At 32.0% G+C, this 23,363-nt stretch overlaps 1 protein-coding gene across 22 annotated transcripts in view; it reads left to right on the top strand.

Annotated features, from left to right (window-relative positions):
• KHDRBS2 (KH RNA binding domain containing, signal transduction associated 2) overlaps positions 1 to 23,363 on the top strand; it is a 591,382-nt gene that overhangs the window by 193,620 nt on the left and 374,399 nt on the right. For all 22 annotated transcript variants that reach the window (XR_012034043.1, XR_012034042.1, XR_012034041.1 and 19 more), the window contains exon 3: positions 5,466 to 5,582. Coding sequence is in view for 4 of the 22 variants with exons in the window: in XM_072832480.1 (XP_072688581.1) it covers positions 5,466 to 5,582 (117 nt within the window). In the remaining 18 variants the exon portion in view is untranslated. The remainder of the gene's footprint in view (positions 1 to 5,465; positions 5,583 to 23,363) is intronic.

Below are 23,363 nucleotides of genomic sequence, written 5' to 3' on the forward strand. Positions count from 1 at the left end.
TTTTCCTTACATTTTTATATTTGTTTTTGTAACCTAATGTTTTATTGGTAACATGTATTCTAAATATTTTCAAATTTGTGACTTATGTGTTCTTCTTAAAATATTCTTAATTTTAATCAAACATTTATTTTACAATTAGCACATTTTTATGTCTTGTTTTAGAACACTTAGACATTATTTCCCTATATTTTTCTGTCAGAAATTTAAAAATTTTGCATTTCACTCCTAAATCTATAATCCATCAATATTTATTTATTTTTTGTTATAATGTAAGAAGCAGTTTCATTATTCTTACCATGGATAGCCAATTATGCTCTGTATTAGACAGTCCCTTCTTTACTTAGGATATTAGATTCCTATTATTTCTGTAATAGTTAACACAAACTTATGACTTAAAGCAAAACAGATTTGTTATTTTACAGTTATGAAGGTTAGAAGTCTAAAATGGTTCTCATGGGCTAAAATTAAGGTGTCAGTAAGGCTGCATTCCTTCTGGGTGGTTTAAGGGAGAATCTGTTCCTTGACTCCTACAGCTTGTAGAAGCTACTCTTATTCTTTGGTTCATGGCTGCCTTCCATCTTCAAAGCCAGCAACTGCATTACTCCAACCTTGAACTCTGTTTTTTAAATTTACAAGGACATTGGGCACACCTGGATAACCCAGGATAATCTCTTCATCTCAAGATTCCTAATTTAGTCACAGTTGCAAATTCCCTTTTGTAGGATAATGGATTTACAGATTCTGGGTATTCGTGCATTGACATCTTTAGGGACCATTATTTTGCCTTTGTGCTTTGTACTGCTCCCTGTATCATATATTTTAACATGAGCAAGAGTCTATTTCTGGATTCCATTGCTCTATTTCCTATGTGTTCCAGGACTATACATAATCACAGTATCATAATTAATATAGCTTTATAATGAATCTTTGTATGTGATAAGCATAATCCTTAACTTGTTCTGCTTCTGAATGTTTTGGCTATTCTTGGGCTTTGACTTTTTCATGCATATTGTACAATCAATTGGTGACTTGATCCAAATCCTGTTTGATTTTAATTAGAACTGTACAGAATCTATAGATATATTTGAAAATAATAGATTGAGACTTTCTATCCATGAACATAATCTATCTCTCAATCTATTTATATCCATTTGACAGCTTTATTAATGTATTTTATATATTCTCTGTAAAAGTTTTGATGTTAAACAATTAAAATTATTCTTAGAAAATGTAATTTATTTTTTACTGGTGCCATAAATGGTATCTCTCTCTCTTTGTAAAATTACTAATTATATGTTGCTGATGAACGAAAATACAATTGATTTTTTTATATTGATTTTGTATGAAACACCTTGCTAAGCTCTTTTACTGAATCTAATGATTTTTCTGAAATTACTTTGAGCTTTTATGTATTTAAATTATATAAGCCTTGAGTGGTACTTTGTTTCTTACTTTCTGACATTTATAACATTTATCTTATTCAATGGCTTAAATTTTCAGTGTTGACTAAAATAAGAATGTACATCTTTACCTTGTTTTTGATATTATTTAATTATTAAATATACAATTCTTACTGGGTTTTAGTAAGCTTCCATTGGGTTAAGGAAATTTCCTTCATTTTTCAGATGATGTGAGTTTTGTAATGACTGAAATTGAATTTTATAAAATTATTTTTCTTTTTTAAATAAAATGTTAGCCTTTTTTTCTGTTCAAATAAAATGTTAACCTCCTTTTCTCCATTGCTAGTAAGACTTACAGTTAGAGATTATAAATCTTAAACTACCTGTGTATCTGTGATAAACACAACTTACTCATTATGTATGTCTTGTATATACAACAGGCCCTGGTTATGCTACTGCTTTGTTATGTGGGTTTTGTTTCATGAGTGAATTTGCTTTATAAATTCCCTTTTCTGCTTGACCTTTACTATCAAGGTTATATTAGCCTCTAACTGAGTAAAGGGATATTTCTCCATTTCTTTCTCTGGATAGTCTGCTATTAGCTCACAATCTCCAGAATTTCCTGGGTGAATTTCAAAACTGGCTTCCATACACAGAGAGCAAGGACAGACTGAGGAAAGAAGTAGGCTACTCCATATTGGTAGATGAAAAGTTTAATGAGCAATGGAACTTATATAATGAGGCTTGTCTTGGGTGGCTACAAAATGAATAGATCTCAGCATAGAGACCTTAATAGGGTTCAGTCATGTATACAGCCCAGATGATCTCAATAACACATCATTCTTTCTCAAAGCTGTGTCCTTGAAGTGGCTCCTATTGTGGGATCAGTGGGCAGAACATAAATTCCAAGGATGAGGGTGGGGGTTAAGAGCCTCTGGTTGCCAAAGACCAGGTCATGGGGTCAATAGGCAGTCACATCTTTCTCAGTGACTCCTCCAACATCTGCCTAGATTGGAATGATGTATTTCTTAAAAGTCTAGTGAGATTCCTTTGTCAACTGCCTGGTATTAGTATTTCTTTGCAGGACATTTAATTATGATATTATTTTAAAAATATTTATATGTTTTCAACTTTCTAAATTTTCCTCCGTTTCTAATTGAAGTACTGTTTACATATTGTGAAATGCTGAGGCTGTAGCATACAACTTGAGGAGTTTTGACAAAAATGTACCTATACATTTAGCAAAATATAGAATAATTCCACCACCCCAGATGCTTCCTTTTTGTCACTTTCCAGTCAGTCCAAGCTTGGCCTATTTTCCATAGGCAACTACTCTTGGGAATTATAACACCATACATGACTTTGGCCTCTAGAGTTTTGTATCATTGGAATCTAACACACACTTTTTTGTATCTAGCTTCTTTCACTCAACATAATTGAGAGGTACATCCATGCTGCTGTGTTAATCACTGACGATTAGCTTCCTATTTTTGTATAAACTTATTGATTCTGTTTGGATGGGCACTGGTTTATTTCTAGTTTAATGGTGATTATGAGTAAGATATCGTGGACATTCTTTTTTTTTTTTTTCTCGTGGACATTCTTATACAAGTTTTTTTTTTTTTTTTTGTATTTTGATCCAGGATCCCTGGATCGAGTCCCACATAGGCTCTCCTTGAGGAGCCTGCTTCTCCCTCTACCTATGTCTCTTATGTCTCTGCCTCTGTCATGTGTCTCTCATGAATAAATAAAAAATAAATAAAACTTTATAAATAACTGTCAATCTTTCCATTTCAATTATATCATTTTAAACTCCTAGCAGTAAAAAAAAAATAAAAAATAAATAAAAAAAAAAAAACTCCTAGCAGTGGTTGCTCTAGTAGTTCCACATCCTTGTCAACATTTGGTCTTTTTTTGTTTAGTAATTCTGATATGTGTGTGTTTAATTATTGACTTGATGGAGTTTTTTATAGATCTACATATTAATCATTTTTTTAAGTTTTTGTTTTAATTCCAGTTAGTTAACATTTAGTGTTATATTTGGATACTAATAATTTTTCAGATGTATGCATAGGGAGTATATTCTCCCAGACTGTGTCGAATCTATCTAATTCCTTAATGGCTTTTGGGTGAGCAAAAGTTTTAGTGAGTGCTGTTTGCTTATTATTAAGTAACCTTTCTCTGTTTAAATTTGCAAAGACATTCTTATATGCCTTCTAACTAACATTTTGATAATTTTAGTTTTTATGTTCACATCTATGATTGATCTCAAAGTTTGCTTAAATGTGAGGTAGGACAGAAAAAGATTTTTTTGTTTGTTTTGTTTTATTGTTTGTTGCATATGAATATCTAATTGTTCTAGCTTTATTTGCTAAAAATTGCTTTTCAAATTTTATTGCTTATATACTTTTGTTGAAAATCAATTTACCTTCTATAATTTTTATGAAGTTTATGCTGTTCCATTTACAGCAATCCACACTTCAGGGCAATATTAAATAAATGTGGTGAGAACAGACGTTTTGTAATTTATCCTAGATTTAGGGGAAAAGCATTTAGTCTATCACCATTCAGTAAGGTGTATTTCTTATTATAGGACCATAGACTTAAAAATATATATAAAAAGCCTCTGATTTAGAAGGCAGTAACTTAATTTTATTTATCTTTGTTTTTCAGTACCCAACACAGTTTTTGGTGCATTCTAGCCTTTTGTATTTTTTAAATTAATCAGCAAATTATTATCCAAGTCATTTGCTGTGGTAATGTTCTTTTAGTAGCTGACAACATACTCTGATAACTGCTCCTATTTCACCTGTTTTTAACCATGTTTCAGGATGAATAAACAAATTATTTATCCTGAATAAACAAATTATTCATCCTGAATATTCATTATTCATTTCAAATTGAAAAACCTCCAAGAATTTCCTATTTAGAGAAAATGTTTTGTATATATGTGCTATCAGTGGTGTTTTAAAACTTTTCTGTATATGTGATCACATCCTTTATTTACTGATCCTTAGCACAACTCCTTAACATAGAGAATGTATGTGATTTGATGAGTACTGGGTATTGAACTCGACTGATGAGTTATTGAACTTTACATCTGAAACTAATGATGTACTATATGTTGGCTAATTGAATTTAAATTAAAAAAGAGAGAGAATGTATAACTGAAGAATAATGGAATTGCTTTTTTTCCAAATCATGAAATTTGGAATAGAATATTATGGGCACAGATAATGCTTAACAAAAATGAATATTAAATTTTACTCTGAAAATCTTTTTAAGGGGTGCCCATGTGGCTCAGGCAGTTAAGCATCTCCCTTTGGCTCAGGTCATGATCCTGGGGTGCTGGGATCGAGCCCTCCATCAAGCTCTCTGCTCAGCAGGAGAGTCTGCTTTTCCCTTTCCCTGTCTCTGCTCTTGTTTTTCTCTCTCTCTCTTTCAAAAATAAATGAATAAAAATCTTAAAAATCTATTTAAAATGTTAACTTTTGTAATTTTGAAAGTGCAGAGTCTTTTTTTTTTAATTTCAATAATCTGATTGGAAAAAGAAAAACCTTAGTTCTTTCTCCCTAATTTCTTTCTTTCCTTGTTTTTTTTTTTTTTTTAAGATTTCAGTTCTTTATTCATGAGAGACACAGAGAGAGAGGCAGAGACATAGGTAGAGTGAGAAGCAGGCTCCAGGCAGGGAGCCTGATGTGGGACTAGATACTGGGACTCCAGGAACATGCCCTGGGCTAAAGGCAGGCGCTAAACCTCTGAGCCACCCAGGTGTCCCTAATTTCTTTCTTTTAGTTGATTTATTTATTTGATTATGTAACTACTATATGTGATATGTTCAATATATTATTGATTTTGGCGATCCTTTAAGAAGAGGCATTCATTTTAAAATGAATCCTAGACCAGAGGTCTGAAATAGTTTCATGTGTGTGTCTATGTGTATGAATGGCATAACTCTCTTTTGCATGGTAAAGTTTGAGAGCCCATAAACCATCATTTATTTTTAGTGAAAATTATTACTTTTTTTCTACACTAAAACAGAATTCTATTGATTTTGTTTCCTAGTTCAATTTTGTGGGGAAATTGCTTGGACCAAGAGGAAACTCCTTGAAGAGACTACAGGAAGAAACAGGTGCTAAAATGTCTATCCTGGGCAAAGGATCAATGAGAGATAAAGCAAAGGTACTGAACTTTGAATTTGATATTTAACACAGACAGGAGGTTACCTGTAACACTCATGCTCAAAATTACAAGCACATCTACACAGTTCTCTTGTCATTTCCTATGATTTTCACTTTCTGGGACCACATTGTTGCACTCTCAGGCAATTCCTCTATTTTCGTAAAAATCAATTACCCATCTTTTTCTTTTTTTTCCCCTAGAACATGTAATTCTGTGTCTTTATTTTCTTTAGTCCTTTGTGTGGGTTGTTGTCAAATCTTCTCACTTTTTCTGTGTCCCTGTAGGATGTTTCTATATGTCTATGCTCATTTTCTTTAATTCCCTGTCTGAATCCCTTTTCTCTCTTCAACTGTGTCACCTAATCACATCCATTGTATCATTCTCTCTTTTTATCTCTATGCTTCATTTCACTCTGAGCCTCTTACCCGAAGCAATTTCAAATACTTATTTGCAAATCCAAGAGAATTCCACTTATTTTTGAAAATTTTTGGTGATATTAAACAACTCACCTGACCCCAAAAGAACAAATAAACTAAGAAATATATGAAATTTGATGTTCAAAATGATTTATTTCACATCTGAACTACATCATTTTCCCATTTTATAAAGTGATAGCAATTTTCTCTGTGTTAGAATTCATTGTTTTGGAAAAATAACCACCATTTATTGAGATTTATTCATAAAAGATCTTTTAGAATTCATTGAGAAAGGGTGGATATATTAAGGTAATATTATTTGACCAGGCCATGCTTTTCTGATTCGATATGTTACCATGGAAAATATTCAAAATATTCAAACATTTACTTCTGACTATAGAAATTACTTAGAAAATTGTTTAGGAGTTCTCTCTTTTAAGTATTAATGTGAAATCTTGACGAAAATTACAGTGGGAAATGTTACCGAACAGATATCTCCTAGTCTTATACTATGTACTTCATATTTGTGTGTTTTTATATTCTTCGCAATTTTGTAAGATTTAGATCAGTCATCATCTCCCTAATGGGGCTTTTCTGAAACTCCTGTGATAGGTTAAATCTTCTTATCACTTAACATATTTTTGAGATTTTCTGTTTCTCTCATTAAACTATATACTCCTACCAACCAGGGAAATATTCCAGTCAGCTTTGCTTAAGCAGAGCATCTGAATAGGCGCTACATATCTTTCAAAGGAAATGGGTGTTTATTGTTTTTTCCCATATATTTGGAATTTTTTTTTCCTGTTCACAGAGTTTTACATTGGATTCCTTTTTCCCTGTGAGTATGTTAGGAACCAGCATAACTATTTGAAAATCTAGTTGGAAACAAATTTAGTTCTATTAAGTTTCCATTAGGTTTAATTTACTGATATTAGCTGTTACTTAAAATCCAGCATCTCATTGATTACCTTTTAGGTGATCTATCATGCTTGTCTATGCTTCAAGTATTTTCATTGTTCCTTTACAAAATGAAGGAAAATGAGAACATTTAATAATAATAATAATAATAATAATAATAATAATGTATTGCACTATAAACTACATTTTATAGAATCTAGATAAGACCTTAACTGCCAAGGATGGTGGGGGCACAGTTAAAACAAAACCATAGATATGGATATGCAAAAATTAACCTCAGTGAATAATTGATTAAAATAAAAATAAATCCTTGGTAAAATATTAATCACTATGCCGCCATTTTACCTCTCTGCAACATGACCTGATCAGGAAGGAAAATTTCATATGTGATTTTGTTCTTCTAACAAATAAATAAAACTTACCTGATTCTTCAGGGGAAGTATATACATGTGTATGTATATATATGACCACACAGGAATATATTCATGCATTAATTGCAGAATTATTTATTTCTGGGTCACACTATGTGTCATCTATAGTTCTAGTTCATAGTAATGAGTATGACCAAATTTTTTCTCCTTCTAGAGATCACATTCCAATGGGAAAGCCAGACAATAAATAAGTGAATAAACATTTTAATAACAGTTATGTATTAAAATAATACAGATTATTTTTCTGTGTTGACTCTGCTATTAAGATGCTACACAGTACATATATATATATATATTTTTTTTTTTTTTTACACAGTATATATCTTAAATTTGATCTGTGTTTCATGATAAAAAGGAGGTTATTTGGATAATTATCTAAGTCAGGACAAAATTACTATGCAAAAGCAATTCTTATACCTCTGCTGTGTGCTCAACTATAGATTAAATATTAGGTTCAGTAGAAAAGTATTAGGGATGCCAGGGTGGCTCAGTGGTTGAGCTTCTGCTTTTGGCTCAGGGCAGATCCCAGAGTCACGGGATCAAGTCCCACATAGGGCTTCCTGCATGGAGCCTGCTTCTCCCTCTGCCTGTGTCTCTGCCTCTCTTCTGTGTCTCTTATGAATAAATAAATAAGATCTTTTTAAAAAAAAAAAGAAAAGAAGCATTAGACATGAGTCAAGCCCTCACACAGCTTTACAGCTTTTAATTTAATTAAACATCCTAATCTGTTTAACTTTCTTTAAAAAAAAAAAGAAAGAGTTAAAATATCAGTCACTGAATTAGAGGGTGGAGAGAGTTACATTCTTATGACATTCTCTCTTTAACTTTATTTTTACAAATCTAATAAGATTTTTTCATCATTAGAACAATATGAAGTTTAAGATTTGTTATAAGATCATTATAAAATTGTGTGATATAGAATTCTAGTGGTTTAGTGTAGTAAGATTCTAACAAGTTTCAGTGTTTTTATTTGTCTTATTTTGGTTTTGGTGGGCTTGGGGGAAATATTCCTTTTAGTTTAGTTATACCTAGCAAATAACTCTATGAACAGAGAGAAAACAAAACCAAAACCAAATGAAATGTGGTAATATCTGAGGTAATACCAGTAATAAAATCCTATCTTATATTCAATATTTTATTCCCATACTAGTCAGATCACTGAATATGCAAACTCACATTCTACTTAAAACTCTCCAGGAATGTTCGAACAGAAGCTAACTTTTAGCGGTGATGATAAAGATATTCTTAGAAAAAATTAGAAAGTAATATATACAGTATGTTTGCAATATTTCAAAATATCTCAGGAAATTAACTGGCAGTTCAGAAATTTCTTTAAAGTTTGAGTCCCTCATATACCATATGGCCAGCCAGTTCTAAATAACCACGCAGCTGCAGCTTCTCTAGCAGTTGCTTCTGAGCAGTCTTCAGGGGTAACTTACTGTAGCTTTGGAGAGAGTGTTGCTATTTTTAGTGATGCTGATGGCAGAGATTGGCGAGAGAGAACAGAGAAGTGGTGGTCTACAGGCTTATCTTTGAAAGAGTGAGGAACAAACATATTATCTTCAAGAAACAAGATTTGAGAGGTTAGAGGAGATCAGAACCAGATAAGAGTGAGGAAACAGCAGGAAAGCATCAAAGCAAATTTATCACCTACGTTCATTGTCTTTAAATGGAAGTCACAGATAGATATGTTGCAAATAAATTATATTGCAATGAAAGGTATTTGGGCATTTATATTAGTAAGCATGGTTGAAATTATGGAATGCAGTCTTAAAACATCGTGATGATTTTATGTTAAAAGTAAAGTGCTGTTTGGTGGAGTTTTATTTGAAAGTGTGTGATCATTCTCTAGGCAAGCCTTTCTCTTTGATGTGCTAATATCATGTTTCTATTTTATAATATATCTTCTGTATTTGGTGATGGCTACTTTAGTAAATCCTTTCTGATTTCATGGCAATTTGATTTTCATCGACAATAAAATCAACCGAAAACCTTCAAAGTGATGCTGCTGCCTGGTGGGTGTGAAGCCCGTACCAATCATCTTTCTCTCATTTGGCTTCTGGGCTATGCCTTACATCAAACAGCACAGTTAGTCTCTCAAATCCTGAAGGGGCGAGGCCATGCTCACTGCTTGTCAGTCAGGCTGGGATCGGTTATGTAGACTCCTGTTTCAACTTTTTAATATCCTTAACAACAAAGCGATTTGTAATCCCACAAAAATCAAGAGCCCAGACAGTGATTTTAATTTGAGCTGTGCCCCTAATAAACTGCACCGTAGATCAACAATGTTTTTTCTCCACTTTGCTCTGCAGGAAAGAATGCCTAGCCTATCACGACTGCCAACAGAGATAGAAGAATAAGCCTTATTCTTTGCTTAAGTATCACTTGAGTTTGTAAAGGACAAAGAGTATATGAGGAATTACAGATAGGCGAGAATTTATTTTTGGTTTATTCACTGCATTCTTCTGTTTCTTGGATCTGAATTTTGAGAAATGAGAGTAACTGACTAAAAGGTCCCACCTGAAGGATCGTGTAGTAGCACATGTGATATGGAACAGTGCATTGTAAATACATATTTTGTGAGAACTCAAGGAAACTTGTTTCAATGGTGAACCAACACAAGGTTATTTCAACATATGATATATTCGGACTCCAAGTGACCAAACAATTAAAATAGTCAGGTTTGAGTTGAAGAGTGGAATATATCATGATACTAGTGTGAAATAATTTTCAACATTAACATGTTAAACCCTTTTATGTATAGTTTGTCGTTCACTGTAGGGAGCTTTGACTTAAGAATGAAAAAAAAATACCATAAACCTATCCAGGCTCAGTTCTTCATAAACTTCAATGACAAAGCATGAGGTGGCAGTTTTTTTTATATGTTGTGAATCAAAGTTCTATATTACCTTAAATCTTAACATTCCTCTAGTCTGATTTTATTGACAATTAGACAAATTTATTTTAGTTTTTGTGGTTAAAGCCTGCTGTTTGAAAAACCTCCAAGGACCTAACGTCTCGACTGTAAACTAGGGATGTTATACAAAAAAATATATTTTTAAAGTTACTAGTATAATTGGTTTTCCTTCGTTGCCACTTGTCACTCATGATTTGGACTGCACCCTTGTTTCCCATAAGAAGCGAAATGAGGGAATCACAGAGTCAAGACTTCTCACACCACATTGCAGGAAATTTTTATTTGTTAAGCTATTGAAAATAGAATATATGAAGACAGAGACATTTCTAGACATTTTATATATTATAAACCAGAATTGTAATAGTGTATTTATTTTCTACCACGGAGAAAGCCTATCCCTTTTTGTTCTGAGATGTATTGTCCACCTCAAAATATTGCAACTGAAATTCAAATGGGATATCTCCAATACAGAAAGGGACTGATGATATCTTAGAAATATTTTAAATTACACACTCTGTGGTAGTTTTCAAGATGGCTGCAAAAATTCTTTGACATTTCTCTTAGAGAAAGATGAGTAGGGTCTAATTCTCCTCCTCTTGAATTTGGATAGTTTTAGTGACTCGCTAGTAACAGAAAGACTGCAGAGGAGGTGTCACTTCTTCAGGATTTCTAAGGATCAGTGGGAAGACACAGTGCACTTTCTGTCTCATTTAGAAGAACACTGCCTTTAGGAACTCTAAGCTGCCTTGCAAAGATTCTGAGAATCTCTAGGGCTGCACCCCCACCTCTCATTGTGAGGAAGTCAGTTATATGGATAGGCCTTGGATAGGTAGCAGTGGGAAATCCCACTGGAGCCCAGCCTTTGAATAATCCTAAGGCAAAGCATCACACCTGCAAGTAAAGAATTCTCCAGATGATATCAGCCTCTAGCCATTTGAGTGAACACAGGCTGTTTGAGTCCTTCTATGTGCAGCCCCAGACTCTAAGAGCAAAACAAATTATCCCCATGTACTCGGTCTAAGTCCCTCACCCACAGAATCCCTGCACATAGTGATAATGGTATGGTTATTATTTTAGGCAACTGAGTTTGTCATGGTTACTTATATAATGCTAGATGACAGGAACACATTCCTACAATTTTATTTATAAAATTAAAAGATTATCAACATTGACAGCCATTTTCCAAATACTGGATTTGTTCTCTTTTTGTGTTTCTACTGCCCTTTCATGGCAACTACTAAAGAATTTGAAAATTTCTGGGGTTTTGTATGGGTTTGTGTATTTGGCATTTTGATGTTTTTGTGATTTATTTGTGCCTTATTTTGAAGCATATGACAAAGTTCCATATCAGAATTGCCAATAAGGGAAAATGCTTCCAAGAAAGGTAATTCAAAGATTTCCAGAATGTTTGACTTAAAAAGTATTAAGCTAGTCAAAAGGCTGGTCTAAGACATTTGTACCTTTGCATGTCTGCTTTAATAACAGGAGGCTCAAGGTTAATTGGGTAGGTAATTCTAATTTCTCTGTAAGGCTTCTCAATTTTATTACAATCTAACAAAGTGAGTGCTCCAGCATTTTATCAGGTTTTTGTTAGGTAGATCCCAGAAGAGGAAAGCATGGCACCATACAGCAAGTATTGCCCCTGACCAAGATTGGGACAGTTTTCTTTCTTATTCCTTCTTTTTGACCAAGTCAGATGGTTGAAGGTTTGTCTTAGCCAAGAAAAGGACATACGGCATTTTGGTTCTGAGAACATTAACTGAGCTCTTTGCTTCATCAGTTTTTTATTACATTTCTTTTAGATGGTAGATTTTAGATAAGGGATCAAGTTATAAAATACACCACTATGAAATTACCTGCAACCTTTGCATGGACCCATTGACAGTCTAGCAGTTTCCTATGTTAGGGAAGAAATTCTAAGCAGAATCCTAAGGTGATTCAATTTACTGATACACATTTTTATACTATTAGTGTATTTTGTATTATTTAGTGCTACATATATTCTTAGTTGGCCTATCCCTCTCAATATATATATTTTAAGTATTAATATTTGCTTTGCTTTTTAAAATTGGACCCGATCTTTGCTTTGCTCACACATTGCAAATTTCAGTACACACATGAATAACCAAAGCATAGACCCATATGAATAGACAATGAGTATATTGGATCTATGTAATAGGTCAAATGAATATATCATTGATCTAAGACAAGAATTGGATATGAGAAAGAAAAATTGCTAAATAACTTTATTTTGTTCATTGTAAGAAATAATACATTTTTAGTTTATGGATAATTTTAATGTCAAACCAAGTAAGAATGGTTATCTAAAAAATTAAGAAAAAGGATAAACTCCTAGATAAGCCTTTGATGAAAAGGTTGTTATCTGTACATTTTGAGAAAGAGGATGTTAAATATTTGTTTTATTTTATTTATTTTTTTAAAAATATTTATTTTAAATTGTTAGAACTTGACCCCAATATAAGCATGTTTTTTGTGAAGAGAAAATTGTTGGACTACTTGTTCTAGCACAGCTTGGGGAATTCAGAGATACAGTTAAGAGGATAATGGGCCCAGAGCAGGAATATTGAAGAGAAAAATCCTGCACTTAACTCAAGTGCACTCTCAGCACTAATTCAGATTCTGCATTTCATTAGTTGCAGTGATGTTTTTGACTTTGTACTTTGTTTTCTCTTTATTGTTGTTTTTAATTTCACAATTCATTCGAAAGTTTTATAGTAATCTAGTTTTATCAGTCATACATATCTGAATCATTCTTATTTGAATAGTTTTGTCATGAATACTTGAAAATTTGTGTGAGTCTTGACAACCCTTGATATTTCAGGGTTGCCATTCATAAGGCATTCTCTATGAACTGTACCCCTAACTGTCTGATACTGTTTGTCACCAGCACTGAACCTAGTTGAGTAATTAAGCATACCAAATATCAATACAGGAAACACTTCATTGTGTTTTTTTCTTACTATCTAAATACCAGAAATCACCTAGACTTCTTATAGATATATTTATTTTTAAAATGTTATCTGCAGAGATGTTTATTGTTTTGTACATTTTTTGTGCAAATGACATTTGTTTTAATTTTGATAATATTAACATTTAGAATTTTTTGCTTTTTGCGGTTCACTCAGGGTTTTGAGATAAACTGTGAACATATGGCAGTATTCTTGCATGTGGTTTGCCCTAGATAAAGCGTACCTAACCTATAGATATGTAATTGTTAACATCCACAATTCTAGCATCACTCTGAAGTTTAAAACAAAAACAAAAACAAAAAAACAGGGATGCCTGGGTGGCTAAGGGGTTAAGCAGCTTCCTTCCGCTGGGGCATGGTTCCAGGGTCTTAGGATCGAATCCTACATCAGACTCCCTGCTTCTCCCTCTGCATGTGTCTCTCTGCCTCTCTCTGTGTGTTTCTCATGAATAAATAAAATCTTTAAAAAAAGCAAACAGATTAATTTAGAGATTTTAGAATGTCTCCACAAGCTTTCATGTTCACATTTTGATGCTTATTCTGCCCTTTATTTGCTGCTTCCTCTTTCTCAATAGTACACTTACTGTTTTGTCTTCCTTTTGTGTACTTTGCATGTTTTGACAAAATGTTGATTTCAATTATTTGGAACTTTTAGGGAATTTTTTCCCAGTCTTTCATAATTTTCTTCCTTCACCTGTCTACCTTAAAAAAATTTTTAAAGCTATACCAATTTAAAATCAGAAATTTTTTTCCGGTGTTTGAATACTGAGTAGCTCTTATTTCTATTTCCCTGAACATTACTAAAAGGTGTTTCCTCAGCAGCAACTCCAATATCTTATTTACTTAAACCAAATCAATAGTCACCCCTACCAAACCAGGAGCATAAACAATGAAGAATACGATAGTAAGACCATCCACTGAATAGACAGTCTACCTTGTGCTGAGTTAATATTTTCAGGATCTCAATTCTATACATTTTAGATTAATAGTGATATTCACATTTTAAAAATAATAATAATAACAATAACAATAACAATCTTAAAGCATGTAGAAGCTTATTTTGATTATCAAATGATAATCTTAAGGAAAATTTCGTAATACAGATAAGGAAAAACTATGTTTTGTTGGCAAGACTGTATCTTTAGCATAATAGCTGCTTGAACATAATAATTAAACTAAAATAATTCTTAATATTATGAAGGTGACTGTGGGGTTGTCTTAATTTTCATTGAACTGATTGGAGTTGTAGCATATGTGCTTCCATATCATACCCGTACACATGCACATATACATTGGTTTATACAATCTTAGAGTTGGCGAGAAGGCAAAGATGCTGGTTTAATTTATTAATCTTTATAATCAGGTAAAAAATAACAACATAGAGATGCGGACCAGTTTCATGAAAATATCTTGCTTAAACTAGCAGATTAATTCCAATGATCCATAACATTGGAAGAAATAGACTCTATTAAGCTTTCTCTGATGGTCCTTAAATTATTACACCCAAGGTAAGAAGAAAACAGATCCAGATTATTTTACATAACATAAAATTACCTACACGATATAAAAGATTGAGTTGACCATGATTCTTCATCATGATCTAGCCTCTATAAAACTGACTAGTTTAGGTATAATTGATTTGTGAAACTGTTTTCATCTATCCTCTGTACTGTTTATGTACATCCAGTGTGTACTCTGATGGATGAAAAGGGGAAAAGGAATACCCTGTACATGGAGCCCCTGAGTTAGCCGCCTTTACGTTGGGATGTAACCATTGACTGCTTTTGGTGATAACTCTTGTAGGGAAGTGAGGTAACCACTTTGCAAGTCTAGTCCCTTCCTCAGGGGCAAGAGTAGGAGCAGCACAGGCTCCTTTGTGAAATCTTCCTGTCTCAAGAGCCCAGGATTTCCTTTTTAGGAGGAAAGAATTTTTCTCACTTCTTCATCCCTGTATAGTTTTATAGGTCAAAAAATTGATCACAGTATACTTAGCTGCATATGTAATATCTTCTTCCACATAGCTATGAATTCTTGTTAAGATTATAAGCCAAAAATGTTGTTTTAGTGCACATACTTTCCCTCTAACCATTGCTTTGTTTTGTTTTTAAATCACCAGGCCTGAATCATATTTTTTTGCCTTGCTTTTATTAGAGTATAATTTACATATGTGAAAATCTACTACCTTTAAGTGTACAAATATATATAGCCATGTTTCTATCATCACAATCAAGATAAAGAATATGTCTGTTACACCAAAAATTTCCTTTGAGCCTTGTCTCACACCCTGGTCCCTGGAAACCACTTTTCTGCTCTGTTACCATCTTTTATTTTTTCCTAGAATTTCATAAACTGCTTTATATAGCATAAAGTCTTGCTCTCTTGAGTTGTTTCACTTAACATAATGCTTTTGAAGATTATCCATGTTGTTGCATGTATCGGTAGTTTGTTCTTTTACATCACTGAGAAATTTTCCATTGTGTGGCTACACCAAAACTTGTTTATCCATTTATTTTATGGTAATTTAGATAGGCTATTCTGAATAAGGCTACTCTGAAGATTCATAAGTGTCTTTATGTACAGATATGATTTCATAGTAGATAATTTGGGATTTCTTATTAAAAGTTAAAGCAGTAGGATATTTATATAATCTTTTTCATTAATATAGTTATCATAAGCCTATATATTTTTTTTAGAAAGTCAGAAATAAGTACTCCTAGAGTATTGGTTGTATATTTTACTTTCTGATTTTTGGTATGGTTTACTTGGCATTCGTAACATCTATTAGTTCTATGAAAGACTATTTTATTAGTTGTTCATTTTTCATTCTGCAAATAATCATTTCTAAATTAAGGTTTGGGGGATTTTTTTTTCAATAGTGCCCTAAATTAGGATACCAGAGTTCAGACACAAACTGGAGGTTCTGATTCCCTAGTCAGAGAGATGCGATTTGTTAGATAAATGAAGCCATCTGCATCAATTTAAATAGTTCTACCAATTGATTCATGAAGTGTCTAATATTTCCATGTAATTAGCAGTGGCATTTTCAAATCTCTATAACTGAGAAGAAAATTTAACCTTCTCTGAAGAATTGCACACTCTAGGGTTGATACTTTAGAAAATTATATTGTTCTAAGGGAATACTCACCAAAGAATTACATCAGACTTTGAACAGATGCTGCAAGATCCCTGTTTTATTGCTGGTGCACTGGAGTGGTGATATTAAAAGTCTTCATCTCCTCCCTCGCATCTGATGTTAAAAAAGATTTCCCATTTCTCAACTCTGACAGTTTAGTGGTGACTCTCTTGTGGCTGTTCCAAAAAAATTCTGCTTTCTCTTCTTTTCTCCTCTACTGTAAAATTAAACTCTAGTCATTAAGTTCAATGTATATCTTTTTGTTAGGACTCTAAAGAGTCTTTTCCACTAAGGGAAGTTGGAGGATTTATTTCAAAAAATAATGTCTGTTTTTCTCTCACTCATAGAATTTAATTTCTTAGTATAGAATTTTATATTGTATATGCATTTTTGATTAAAAATAAAGTACAAAATCAATGTATATTAATAGGATTTTATCTATATTGTTATAATCCATGAGTTTCACATCATATCTCACATAATTGCTTTACTAGTGGAAATCTTAGAGCTTGATTTATTATGAAAATCCACAAGTCTGTTAATATGCTATACTGCTATTTTATCTTTGATGCTTAGATTTCTGATCTTTTTCTCCTTTGTGCTGCATTAATGGTACTGAATGCAGATGAACCACTCAGCTATTTTATGTTATAGAGGATAGACATACTTAGATAATTAATCTGGAGAATGTTTGTCTTTCATGGCCTATTGCATAGGAGTTACAAATTAATTTCTAAGCCTAGTTATGAAGTTCCTCATAATGTTAGATATTCATAAATTTTTTAGACATTATAATAGATGATAAGTGTGGTTTACTCAGAAAATGTTGATACATTTTGTGAAACATTTCCATAAGAAGGATGTTAGATAAATCAGGCATGTTTTATAAATTATTTGAAGGTTTTTTTTTCAGTGCTATACATCATTCATATTAAAAAACAAACCAACAAAAAACACAACAAAAACTCTTTTGTGAAGTAATAAATGCTAATTGGTCATATTAATGTTAACAAAAAGTATTATGGCTATTCCAAATATTTTATTGTATCTCTTAACTAAAACTTAGTTATGAACTTTTTAACATTTTTTCACATTATTAAAGTATGTGCTATCAAAAATAAGATTTGGATATTTATTATATAAAATCCCTAAAATATAGGACATTACTACCCATATTTAGTGGATTTATACTGTAATTCCTTTTTTAAAAAAGATTTTAATTATTCATGAGAGACACACAGAGAGAGGCAGAGACATAGGCAGAGGGAGAAGCAGGCTCCCTGCTAGGAGCCTGATGTGGGACTTGATCCCTGCACCTGGGATCATGCCCTGAGCTGAAGGCAGACACTCAACCTCTGAGCTACCCAGGTGTCCCTAATCTTTTCTTCTTTCTTTTCTTTTCTTTCTTTTCTTCTTTCTTTTCTTTTCTTTCTTTCTTCTTTCTTTCTTTTTTTTTTTAAAGATTTTATTTATTTATTTATTTATTTATTTATTTATTTATTTATTTATTTATTTATTCATGAAAGACTGAGAGATAGAGAGAGCCAGAAACAAAGGCAGAGGGAGAAGCAGGCTCCATGCACCGGGAGCCCGATGTGGGACTCGATCCCGGGTCTCCAGGATGGCGCCCTGGGCCAAAGGCAGGCGCCAAACCGCTGCGCCACCTATCTTTCTTTCTTTTCTTTCTTTCTTTCTTTCTTTCTTTCTTTCTTTCTTTCTTTCTTTCTTTCTTTCTTTTCTTTCTTTCTTTCTTTCTTTCTTTCTTTCTTTCTTTCTTTCTTTCTTTCTTTCTTTCTTTCTTTCTTTCTTTCTTTCTTTCTTTCTTTCTTTCTTTCTTTCTTTCTTTCTTTCTTTCTTTCTTTCTTTCTTTCTTTCTTTCTCTTTCTTTCTTTCTTTTCTTTCTTTTCTTTTTTTTCTTTCTTTCTCTTTCTTCTTTCTTTCTTTCTTTCTTTCTTTCTTTCTTTTTTTCTCTTTTTCTTTCTTTCACTTTTCTTTCTTCTTTCTCTTTTTAAGAGGAATTTTACTATAATTCTTGACTATGGTTGACTTTTTGGAGGATTGTTAACTCTTTAGTTTTAGGATATACTTTGCCGGATCCACCTGCATAAAAATGTTACAATTTTTATTGTTTGTCCAAATTTAACAGAATTCTGGTTGTAGATTGGAGCAAGTAACTTAAATACATGAGAAAAATAAAAATTCTAATTTCTAAATCTTGGTTATTTTGAAGACATGTGTTATTATCCTAAAGCAGAGGGTCTTGTGAATTATCTCATGTGTTGAGAAGCAAACTTTCACCTCTGCCAAAATGATTAGTTAAAAGTTGAACATTAACTTATTGTTTTATTTTTATTGTTTTGAGTTTTTTAATTCTAGTTAACATATAGTGTAATATTAGTTTCAGAACTCGATTTTGGGGTTCATCACTTACATAAAACACCCAGAGCTCATCACAAGTGCCCTCTCTGAAAGTAATATATGTAGAGAGAAAATAAATAAAAACAATACAAATAAGATAGAAAAACTAAATATTCACAAATAATCAGCATCTCTACTAAAAACTAAGTAACAGTTATCCTTCACAAACCCCAAAATGCAAGTGAGTAAAGATAAAGCAATGAAAGCTACAAGATCCTGGTTATATCAGCTTTTGTGAGGGAAAAGCAATGAAAAAGCAATGTGGTATCTGATGGCACAAGAATAGGAATGTCCCCAAGTAACAATATTTTTTGAGGTAATTCCAAGAATAAGAGCTGAACCTTGAGAGGTGTTTTTAAACCTGAATTCATGGTGAAGTCATTTAGTCCACTTCAAGATCTGAAGATACTGGAAAAGTGTAGGTTCTTCGAACTCTTGAAATTCTAAGACAGAACCACACAATGAGAAGCTCCTGGGAATAGCCCTCGACTGAACAAGGAAAAAATGGGCAAAGTAAATGGAATATTTATATTAAATGGATTGTTGAACAGAGAAGGTAGATTTCAGAAAGCAAGAGACTGTATTTTCTATCCTTTTGGAAAAGTAACAAAAGAGGAGGAGGTAGTGTTTACATACTAAACAGTAAAGAAAATCTCTCTTCACTTAAAAATGAGCAACAGAAAAGGATTTTGGCTAAATTATATAGGGAGCTATTTTAGGAAATAGATGATGAAGCCTCAAAATGAAAACGAAAACAAACATGCACACAAAATAAGTAAAACACTCAATTGCATATTTAATAGCAAACTAAAAAAAGGAAGCATTGAAATAAAATTTCAAATATTTAATTGTGGAGAATAGAGTATCATAAAGAGAGATGACAGGACTGATGAAAGGATTATTAATAAAAGTAAAATGAATTTCAGAAATGAGTAAATTAAGAGAAACTAAAGAGTAGAATCATCAATAAGATTGTCAAATCACTGTGTTGTACTCCTGAAATTAATATAACATTTTATGACAACTATACTTTAAAACATTTTAAAAAGAGTAACAAAAGAGCAGCTAAAAACAACTAATAATATCTTAAATTCAAGTGTAAATGGAGAAGGAGCTAATTAGAATTTGAGGGGATGATGTATATAGAATAGAGGTGAAGAAATCTGCTATATGTACAATGGGAGTTCTCAAAAAAGAAAACTTAAGCAAAAGAACAGAATAAAAAGTCATAATAGAATAAAATTTTCCTGGAACTAAAAAAAGACTACATACAGAAAGTGTTCACCATATACTCTGGAAAACTGACTGTAAGGTGTTAGATGTACCCTAATAAAAACAATTAGACTTAACAAAAGCCTTTGTCCATGAAGGCAAAGATACTAAATCACTTGAAAGAGGGAAAAAAAGAATCAGACTTCTTAGCAATGGTTTTTGCCAGAGATAATCAAGTAACTTACATACTTAAGGAAAGATAATATGAACCAGGAAATGTTATTCAGATATACTAACCTTTTATATATAAAGGCCTTAAATTTTTAGTAACACACAAGAACTAATGAAATATTGTTTCCATAAGTCCTTTCTGACTAATTCACTACAGAGAAAAAATGTAATGTGTTTACTGAGTTATCCTTATGATATATTGCTAAGTGACCAAAGCACAGCCAAGAAAATTATGTATACAATTCTATCACTTATATAAGAAATGAGATATATAAATATAAGTAAGTAAATGTAAACCTTGAGTTTGAAACATCTTGTCATAATAGAAATTAGGAAATCTGTTTATTTTAGGGTTAGACAGAGGTGTTAGGAGCCAACTGGAAATGGTTTCCTCTGTTCAAAGACAGGACAATTTGAACATCAATTAGAACAATAAGTCCTGTGAATGGAATACAACAAATATCTTTCTTTTGGTGATGGAAGTATAGAATACCACCTATGAAAAATACTTGCTAGAAAGTTGTATCTGACTTTTATCAAACCTTTAAACATAGTTAAAAAATTACATAAAGCACAGGAGAGGGAGGAACATGTTAAGTAACACAACATTGATATACTAAGCAAAAGCTGAACTGTCATAACACAAGGGGAAAGGATCTTGGTAACTTCTGCAAGAGAAAGTTTGAGAGACGACCTAGAAATTAAAAACAAACAAACAAACAAAACTTAAGAAACATTATGTCTGATCACAATTTGTGCACCTAATTTCAATTCTCAAAATAAGGAAGAAAATAAAAAGAATTGTAATTGGATGAGTGAACACTAAATTGATAACTATTGTAATTCAAGTTTTATTGTTGATTTTTATAGGTGATGATGGTAATTTAGTTATGTTTTTTAAAAAGTCTCTTCCTTTAGAAATGCGTACTGAGATAGAGATAACGCTTTTTGGGGAAAAAAAATCTAGATATGTGGAAGAACAGGTATTTTATTCCAAACATAAGATTATAAAATAAATTTTCTGAAGTAAAAAGTAGTGATGATAAAATGCTCCTCTCATAGATGGAAAGATACCAATATCTTTAAAGGTCCTTTCATGGAATATAAAAAGTTAGGAAGAGGAAATTTGTGAGCAATTGATAATAGTAAGGTTGAGATAAATGATTGAGAGGAACATGTCAATTTAAAAGTGATGTCTGAAACCATAAAATTTAAGTCATCGTTAGCATAGTATTTTAGAAGAATTGTATCCTATTGCCAGACCATTAGTTGAGTGTGAAACTGGGACAAGGACCCATCAAAATTAGTTTTATTTAGTACATGAATTTGACAATATTAGCAAATTCAAGAAAATTGCTCATCATTTTATTTTGATTGTTAGATATGAAAATGATGAATTTTTAATACTTCATTGATTTTTATAAAATAAATTTTCATACTGCTATTGTTCTGGCTTTTTTACATGTAGACAAATAGAGATTTTTCAGAATTGTTTGTACAGATCATGTATCCCAGGTTTCTATTTGTGTGTTATTGGTTCCTGTAAGGATCATGATAAATACTTTTAATACACTTTAATGGATTACTGTTACAAGAAATTTTGCATTGCCTCAACAGAGCATTTACATTAAATTACATTAAAGGACTACGATTAAATAAAATGATGAAAAAAAAACCTCAAAGCAGCAATTTTTTAAAGCCTAGAGAAATTATACTCCTTGACAAACATTCAAAAATATGACAATTTAAATAACTAAAAATGATTATGTTTGTAATAAAACTATTAAAGATTAATGATCTCTCATGTAGAAAGATTGAGGTCTATGAATTATTTTATCTTGATAAATTGCTATAATAATATATTTTGCCTTCAAAATGTATCTATGGTAAGTCATTTTAATTTTAAAATTATGACTAAATAGGTTTAGATATGACAAAACTGCAGTAATTTATGGTTTCTTTAAAAAATTATTTAGAGGAATTTTTACAGTCTGTGCTTCAGCTTCCTTGCACATGGGTATACAGACTTTAAGAGTTACGCAAGATTGAGGTGCCTGGGTGGCTCTGTTGGTGAAGTGTCTGACTCTTGATCTCAGCTCAGGTCTTGATCTCTGGGTTGTGAGTTCAAGTGCCACATTGGGCTCCATGCTGACTATGAAGCCTACTTAAGAAAAAAAATAAAAGTTATAAGATGATCAATGGGTAGAGTGTAAAATAAATATTATAAAGGGTTTTTTTTTCTTACTTTTTAGAATGGTATTAATCTTATTATAGGATTTACATGTTCAACAAATTAGTTTGGTAGAGGTAGATGATCAATAAATTCTAGTAAATAATCATCTAGTGCCTTGAAGATGCAAATAACTGCATAGATGCTTAAAAAGTAATGTTTTAGTTTTAAAGAACAATGGAATATAAGGTTAAGAGATAACGAGTCTTTGGGGTTTTTTTAGCCATATTTACATTTTATAGCATCATAAGTAATTTTAAGAATTACTTAGATATACAAAGAATATGATAATACCAAATATTCTCAAATGTATTATGTTTATAGTGTTACTGCAATTTCATTCACGTTGTAAATAAATTACTAACTGAAAATTTATTTCACAAAATGGTGAAAAATGTTGTGAAACCATAAATTTATGGTTTTTGTTGTTACCTTACTATATTGGTAAGTATATTATAATAAACATAATTTTTCTTTAATCTCTAAAATTAGCAGATCTTTACTTATTTAAACATTTCAAAAATAATAGTCACAAAATTAATTTTTAAAGATTTTATTTATTTATTCATGAGAGATACAGAGAGAGAGAGGGAGGTAGAGACACGGGCAGAGGGAGAAGGAGGCTCCATGCAGGGAGCCTGATGTGGGACTCCATCCCGGGTCTCCAAGATCATGCCCTGGGCTGAAGGTGGCACTGAACCACTGAGCCACCCAGGCTGCCCACAAAATTAATTTTTGAATAAAATTTTTTTTTCAAAGAAGGTCCTGTTTTAAGCCACATTTTTACAACTAAACAAGAAACAAAAGTGTGGATAATGTCAATTAAGTATGAAAAATAAATACTGGAAACAAGTTGTCCTTATGATCTATTAAGATTTTATAAAGA

This window comes from Canis lupus, chromosome 7, assembly GCF_048164855.1.
Source record: "Canis lupus baileyi chromosome 7, mCanLup2.hap1, whole genome shotgun sequence".
NCBI lineage: Eukaryota > Metazoa > Chordata > Mammalia > Carnivora > Canidae > Canis > Canis lupus.